The following is an 8,203-nucleotide window of genomic DNA, read 5'->3' as shown; positions in this document are numbered from 1 at the left end:
TAACAAGGAAACCGAATAAAGAAATCCAAGATAGAGAAATCCAGAATAAAGAATTCCAGAATAAAGAGATCTAGGATAAAGAAACCCAAGATATGATACTATGCCGGAGAATCGAAAACCAAACTCATAGAGAAAATACAGAATACCCCGATAATTCTTCAAAGAAAGAAAGTCCAAAAGAAAACATCATTTAATCCCACTGGAATCAAATATAACAAGAACAATATATCTTCCCATACATATATATCAGATGAAGCATCAAGTAGAAGAAACAGAAACATAATATCTTACGTATTCTCTCATCAATTCTTATCAGACGAAATGAAATAGAATACCCGATGAAATAGAGCAATATAAATTATAAACCAGTCAGACTACCAATGCTTTCACCCAACACCAGGATTAAAAGACATTCCCATATAACAAGAATTTCTTCAGAAGATCAATAGCCATAGAAATATGAGAACGGGTAAACACATAGAACATCTCAAAAGAGACTGCTAAATCTGTCCAGTCATAACTGTCACACTCAGAAATATTATAATATCATTCTATTTAACCAAATATAAGAATACTATTATAATTTTATTTCATTCCCTTCAACTAACCAGTTAAATTATTCAATTAAAATATTTCATTCAATTACAGAAATATTTCATTTCGGTTAACTAAACTCACTGTAAAAATTATACACTTCCACCAAAAAGCAGGACTTACTATTTCCCCTTTATTACTGGCTAAAATGCTGACTTAACCTTTGAAAGAATACTTTTCTAGCCATGAAATAAAAAAAAGGCAGGGAACTGAAACTGATAGAAAAGCTAGCTCGCCAGCACACTCTTCCACGCGGTTTTTGTTTCTTTTATTCGTCTTCTTCATTGGATCTCATGATGCAACTACTCTTATCCTTATTCTCACGCCCTATCACATAGCCTCTACTGCTAAGATTCAACTCAATTCAAGCAATGTTGGAGTTATAGTGCGCAGATATCTTTCACTTGCTCTCTCTCTACTTTTTAGATTTTTGTTTGGGTAAAGAGTGGAGCGCCGCTACGATGGCCTTGCCTCGGCGGCGCAAACTTCACTACCACCGCCTCGGCTCTCTAGTTCAGGTTGCATCCGCCATCTCCGGCACTCTTCTACTTCTCTTTGCTTTCCTTTCCTTTTTCTTTCCTTCTCCTGACGAATCGGAACACTTTCACCTTCGCCACCGCCAGACCTCTGTATTTGCTCTCTCCCTCTCTCTTTCGCCTTGATTTGTTTTTAAAATTTATATGTGATTTTGTATACGTATCATTTAATCCCTCTTGCTTCGTGTAGTTTAATGCAGTCGTTAAGGATTCCGTTTCAGATAGGAATTCTGTTTTCAAGATTCCAGTTAGGGCTCCTTCTTTACTTGTATTATTATTTGCAAATTTAGTATGATTACGCGTTTCGTTTTGGGTTTCATTGGAAACTAACGATTGATTAATTTGCAATATTGTTTTTGAAAATCAGAGTACCGGAGGAAAATTAGATCGTGATATATGGAGTTCGAAAAATGCTAAATTCTTTTATGGATGCAGTAATGCCAGCGCCAGATTTGCGAGTTCGTATAATCATTGTCTTCTCCAATTTCACTGATTAGTTGTACTTTTTTACAAATAAAAAATTGTACATTTTTATTCGTGACTTAAGGTTTTATGTAAATGGATTTGGGAAACATCAAATCTATGATAATGATGAAAGAATTGAGATGATTTAGGTTTCTTAAACTGCTTCGGACAATTATGAAATTGCATAGATACCTTATGCAGTAAAAAAAGCATTAATTCGTTGATTGTACCGCAGAAGCTGAAGCTATTACACATCCCACTCGATACCTGGCTATTGCCACTAGTGGAGGCTTGAACCAACAAAGAACCGGAGTAAGTGTGGTAGCTACTTTTCAGTACCGTTCTTTTATCTGTTGGAATGACGTTTTATGGTAAATTTCAGCCTTGTTTGATGTCATAAACCATGATTGGTCAGTGTGGAGTTATGTACTATTCTATTTAAATTGCAACTTAGCATGTAAAACGGATTGAAATTGTATAATGAAGTGGCTGCTTTGGTCCCATTGGCAACAAATACTGTTTAACAGAAAAATTTTCAGCCACAAACAGAAAATAATTTAATGGGTTGAGATTCAATGGAAAGCTCTAACAAGCATAGGGAATGCTTTCTGCTGATTCGAACTGGTGGAATATTTAGTGATATACTTCCCGCTTAAAGCTATTGGTCTTTCAAAACACTATAGTTTGGGCTTCCTATTACTGCTTACTATCCACTCTTAAGACCACAATGATATGAACCATGCTTTTTTTATCCCTCTATTTGTGCTTTCTTGTAGTTAAGCTTACTATCAATGCATGTGGCAGATTACGGATGCTGTTGTTGCTGCTCGAATTCTGAATGCTACTCTTGTTGTTCCAAAGCTGGACCAAAAATCATTTTGGAAGGACGCCAGGTTTGTAATAGAATGGAAGATATTCATCATTTAAGTTGTAACTTTGTTTAGCCACCTGTATCTAAATGGAGAAAATTTCTGGATGAATTGAACTGTTAAGATGTTAAGTGACAGTTTCTACTTATTCATGTCCAGTGACTTCACAGATATCTTTGACGTTGATTGGTTCATATCATTTTTGTCAAAAGATGTTAAAATCATAAAGCAGCTGCCTAAAAGGGGATGGAGGACTTGGACTCCATACACCATGCGCGTTCCACGGAAGTGTAGTGAAAGGTGTTACCTAAATCATGTACTGCTGGTTCTTTTGAAAAGGCATGTAAGTTCCCTATTAAAGTTTTTTCAGTCAATTTTGTATGCATGGTCCTTAACTGGTCACATGAGAGTTTTGGATTGCTTTACTTGTGTTTCTCCTGTGTTTGTATTAGCTGCCCTGTCTCTTGTATCTTCTTTTCCTCAGAGAGAAAAATTAATGTCAAATGTGTTGCTTAAGCATGCTTGTAAGTTGTAAGTCGTAAATAGAGATTCATTTACCACTTTCCTGTACCTAGATAGCATTTTGATATATAATTGAGTCTGTGCTCCATCTTTCATATGCCAATATTCCAACATAATTGTTACAGTTTTCACCAGTCAATACCAAGATTAGTTCAATCTCTAATTTATTGTACTCTTAGGTCTGATTTTGTGTGCTTTAAGGTCTGATTTTGTGTGCTTTAAGTTCTAGCTTTACCTAACTATGGTTAGTCCAGCCCATTTAAGTTATGTATGAACCAAATAACCAGGCCACTAACCTATAACTGTTAATATCTGATGGTTTAACTAATGGCACATCTTGTTATCATGTGAAGAATGCAGTTCAGCTCAACAAGTTTGATTACAGACTTGCAAATAGATTGGATACAGATTTGCAGAAGTTAAGATGCAGAGTTAACTACCATGCTTTGCAGTTCGCTAATCCTATTTTAGAAATGGGTAAAATGCTTGTTCAGCGAATGCGGATGAGGAGCAAGCATTATATTGCTTTGCACTTGAGGCATGTATAATTTTCTTTGGTCCTGTATATCTAACACGCTTATTGCATATCTATGTGTATAGCTCTGTGCTCGGTGCCACTTATACTTTATATACATGAACTCCGTAAGGTTCAAAACTGCTTAACTTGCATGCATGATACAAATATAAGAATGTACTTTTAGCTAACTGTACACAGCTCTCCTATTTCTTTGCGCTTTGTAAATGCTGCCTGACCATTAGTGTAAGATCTACTATCTGAAGTTGCAATGAAATGTCTTTTTGTATCTTGTGCTTTTTTGAGGTAGACTATCAACCAAATTCACCATGATAGATAGTGCATATATAGCAGTGAATCAATGCATGCTTCTTTTGAAGCAATGGCTTTTCCATTCAATACTAAAGGATAGATATGAGATTATTGATGCAAGCAAGCAAATTTGTTACAGGTTTGAACCTGATATGCTTGCATTCTCAGGCTGTGATTATGGTGGAGGTGAAAAGGAAAAGAATGAACTAGGTGCTATACAAAAGAGGTGGAAGACTTTACATGTAAGGCTTAAGTGTCAAACTCTAATAGTTTTATCTTGTTTTTATTGGCCAAGAACTTGGAATTGGAAAGCAAGTTTCTAAGTTTCCGCTGTTATGATCACTAAACATCAATTTTCAGTTTAAAAGTAACATTGTCTACTACCAAGTGAAAAAAAGCGCATTTCTTTCCCTTTCCATGATGTGGAAACATTCTAGAAGATCCAGGTATAGTTGAGAAGATTTTATAAAGAACAGTAGAGACTAAGATCATTGCGTATAAAATTCTGAAGTAACTGCTATATTGAGAACAAAAGTTGCAGTCCTTCAAAATTCTCCAATTTGTATTTGTTTTACTCCTATCATTCCACCCCAATCCCAGATCTAATGCATATGCTTTATGGCAACCATTTTCTGGTTTGCAGAAAAACAATCCGGATAAGGAAAGGAGGCAAGGAAGATGCCCGCTTACCCCAGAGGAAGTTGGTCTGATGCTTAGAGCTCTAGGATATGGCAGTGATGTTCATATTTATGTGGCATCTGGTGAAGTTTATGGAGGGGAGGAAACTTTGAGACCCCTGAAAGCACTCTTTCCAAACTTCTATTCAAAAGATACCATTGCTACCAATGAAGAATTAGGACAATTTTTGTCGTTCTCTTCTAGAATGGCTGCACTTGATTTTATTGTTTGTGATGAGAGTGATGTGTTTGTCACCAACAACAATGGTAACATGGCTAGAATCTTAGCTGGAAGAAGGTAAAGCCATCCTGCTTTGAATCCTTCCATTCCATAACTATTAACTGCTGGCTAACATTTCCCTTGTTTGTTCTATTGCAGGAAATATTTTGGACATAAACCTGCAATTCGTCCAAATGCTAAAAAACTATATCGCTTGTTCTTAAGCAGAAACAACATGACATGGGAAGAATTTTCCTCTAGAATCCATACTTTACAGAAAGGTTTTATGGGGGAACCAAAGGAGGTCAGGCCAGGAAGGGGTGAGTTTCATGAGAATCCATCCACATGTATATGTGAAGATTCAGAGGCAATGGGAAAGGTGAAGGCAGATTCAAGACACAAGAAACATAGGAAATTGGATGATTCATCAAGAAAAGATGTTATGGTCAGTGATGATCAGAATGATTATGATGATAATGATGTGCCAGAATGGCCTGATCTGGATGAGGATGAGGATGAGGATGAGGAAGAGGAGGACGAAAGTGGGTCAAAAGAGAAGCACCTGTCTAATGTAACAGGTTCTGATTATGGTACAGTCATCTCTGATGAACCTGAGTTGGAAGCGATGCTTTCAGACTGAACAGGAGTGACAGATTAATTCTCGAAATTCTTTTTTCTCTTCTTTGGTTCTATGAGGCATATTAATAGTCTTGTTGATGAAAATGCAAAATGTCCACCTGTCTATCAATCCCCCGGGAATTCTCAACAGTTTTGCTTGCTTGTGTTTTTGATTCCCAGGAACAATCAACTAATGTGAAGCAAACTTGATGGCAGTTTGAAGATGGATGTAGGAATATTCTGTAAATATTTTAGGAATATTTTGTAGATATTTTTTTATTAAATCCCTTATTTTAAGGGATCATATCTCCTATTTAGTATCTTTTCTAACTTAGAGTTTCCTAAAGTAGTGTCATAGGTTGTATATAAAAACTCTGATTTATGTTCTATTTAATAAATAATACTCTGATTTCTACATGGTATCAGTTTAGGTTACGATTTCTTTTTCAACCTAGACCATGTCCGAAACTCCTTCTCCTACTTCGGAGATTACTTCAAATCCAGAAAATTTTTCTGGTTCCGATGCTCCATCAGATTCGTCTAGTCTGACTATCACCTGCCATCGATTGAATGGCAACAATTTTCTTGAAGGGTCTTGTGAAGGTAATCTGGTCATAAAAGATCCAGAAGGTAACCTTTCTTCTACTGCATTTTTCTCCTCCCAGTTGACTCCTAATTGGATCCTCGATTCTGGTGCTACGGATCATATGACTGGTAACAAGGCATTGTTTCATAATTTTTTCCATACCTTTGGTAAAGCTGTCAAAACGGCTGATGGTACCTTGTGCAAAATAGAGGGACATGGCACTGTTATTCTCAATGAACAGATTGCACTTAAAAATGTTCTCTTTGTACCAAATCTGGCGTGCAATCTCATCTCTGTTAGTAAATTGTCCACAGACTTGCACTGCTCTGTAATTTTTAATGATCGTGATTGTACTTTGCAGGCACTGAACTCGAAGAAGATGATTGGTAAGGCCAGCTTGCATAATTGTCTCTACATCCTCCCTACCTCTCCTAAAATCGAGATCTCCAAGTCATTTACCGCTTTAGGAAAAGTTGATACTGTTATGTTATGGCACTTTCGTTTAGGCCATCCTAGTTTCCAATACCTTGCAAAATTGTTTCCTGCTCTATTCATTAATAAAAGGCCTAATTCTTTTTCTTGCAAAGTTTGCTCTCTTGCCAAACATACTAAATCATCTTATTTTCCTTCTACATACAAGCCTTCTTACCCTTTTGCTTTGATCCATAGTGATATTTGGGGCCCTTCTCGAGTGAAGAATGCTGATAATTGTAAGTGGCTTATCACTTTTATTGATGATCACAGTAGGATAACTTGGACTTATTTGCTGAAAGATAAATCTGAAACTGCTAGTGTTTTTGTGCAATTTTATAACATGGTTCTCACTCAATTTGGGTCTAAAATCCAGCTCTTTAAATCTGATAATGGCAGTGAATTTTTTGCTAGGTCTTTAGGTGATTTTTTTAAGGAAAAGGGCATAGTTCAGATTAGTTCTTGTGTTGGAACCCCACAGCAAAACGGCGTTGCCAAAAGAAAAAATAGGCACCTTCTTGAAGTTACTCGTTCTCTTCTATTTACCACTAATGTTCCTAAATATTTGTGGGGGGAAGCCTTATTAACTGCCACATATTTAATCAACCGGATGCCTAGTAAGGTTTTAAAATTTCAAACGCCTCAATCTATATTTTTGTAGCACTTTCCTCATTTTAAGCCTATCTCCTCCATTCTGCCACTTAAAATTTTTGGCTGCACTGTTTTTATCCAAAATATTGCTCCTAATAAGTCCAAGTTAGATCCTAAGTCTTTAAAATGTGTATTGGTTGGGTATTCTTCACTTAAGAAGGGTTATAAATGCTATCATCCTCCTTCTAAACGATTTTTCACCACTATGGATATAACATTTTATGAGCAGGATTCCTATTTCACTCAGGCTGAAATTCAGGGGGAAACATGGAGTGATTTTCAGCCACAACAGGTATCTCCTTCTAATCTTCATTCTTAACCTTCAGAATTGCCATCTTGTTCGCCATTACCTGCAGATCTGTCACCTGTGAATGCTCCCATTGATTCTCCTGTAGTACCTATGACTAATTCACCTACACCCACTTTAAACACTCTTCCTGAAAATACACCTACTCCAATTGACAGTCTTCAAAAAACACCATCACCCAAACAGCTTCGTGTCTACACAAGAAAAAGAAGACATATCCCTGAGACTATTTTGCAATCTGATTCTTGCCAAGAATTGGATTTGGGTCCAGCTGCCGAAATGGAAGAAGAAATCAGTAAGTCCACTACTCTAGATGACTTTCCTATTGCTATTAGAAAAGGGGTTAGACAGTGCACCAAGCATCCTATTGAAAAATTTACTGGTTATAATTCATTGATGCCGTCTTTTCAAGCATTTACAGCAACTTTGGATAAAAAACAGGTTCCCACAAGCATAGCTGAAGCTCTAAAGGATCCAAAATGGAGAAGGGCTGTTGAAGAGGAAATTTGTGCACTAGAGAAAAATGCTACTTGGACCATTACAGACCTTCCTCAAGGAAAAAAGGCTGTCGGCTGTAAATGGATCTTTGCTGTAAAGTATAACTCCAATGGCAGTATCCAACGATACAAAGCTAGACTAGTGGCCAGAGGTTTCACGCAAACATATGGGATAGACTTCACAGAAACTTTTGCACCTGTGGCAAAGCTTAACACTATTCGAGTACTCCTAAGTTTGGCTGTAAATTGCGATTGGAAATTACACCAACTTGATGTAAAAAACGCATTTCTTAATGGCAAGCTTGAGGAAGAAGTCTATATGCAATTGCCACCTGGCTCAAAGTCTATTGAAGGTAGCAACAAG

The 8,203-nt window shown here is 36.8% G+C and overlaps 1 protein-coding gene across 3 annotated transcripts; it reads left to right on the top strand.

Moving 5' to 3' along the window:
• Positions 1 to 759: 759 nt before the first annotated feature.
• Positions 760 to 6,499, top strand: LOC107950991 (O-fucosyltransferase 16). Of its 3 annotated transcripts, XR_005903660.1 has the most exons (11): positions 775 to 1,223; positions 1,321 to 1,377; positions 1,498 to 1,588; positions 1,831 to 1,907; positions 2,400 to 2,488; positions 2,624 to 2,807; positions 3,340 to 3,524; positions 3,952 to 4,054; positions 4,456 to 4,787; positions 4,869 to 5,930; positions 6,275 to 6,499. XR_005903660.1 is itself a non-coding variant. In XM_041079482.1 (10 exons), exons 1-10 carry the CDS (start codon positions 1,056 to 1,058, stop codon positions 5,347 to 5,349), a joined length of 1,767 nt encoding a protein of 588 aa, XP_040935416.1. In that variant the 5' UTR covers positions 760 to 1,055; the 3' UTR covers positions 5,350 to 5,762. The 3 variants fall into 3 exon arrangements, 2 of the variants coding, with proteins under 2 accessions (XP_040935416.1, XP_040935421.1); XM_041079482.1 differs by lacking the exon at positions 6,275 to 6,499 and having other exon boundaries at positions 760 to 1,223; positions 4,869 to 5,762; XM_041079487.1 differs by lacking the exons at positions 3,340 to 3,524; positions 6,275 to 6,499 and having other exon boundaries at positions 760 to 1,223; positions 2,624 to 2,803; positions 4,869 to 5,762.
• Positions 6,500 to 8,203: the final 1,704 nt, after the last annotated feature.

The sequence above is a fragment of the Gossypium hirsutum genome, chromosome A02 (assembly GCF_007990345.1).
Source record: "Gossypium hirsutum isolate 1008001.06 chromosome A02, Gossypium_hirsutum_v2.1, whole genome shotgun sequence".
In the NCBI taxonomy this organism is placed as follows: domain Eukaryota; kingdom Viridiplantae; phylum Streptophyta; class Magnoliopsida; order Malvales; family Malvaceae; genus Gossypium; species Gossypium hirsutum.
The sequence above is the reverse complement of the archived record's forward strand: the minus strand, read 5'-3'. Positions and strand labels throughout refer to the sequence as shown.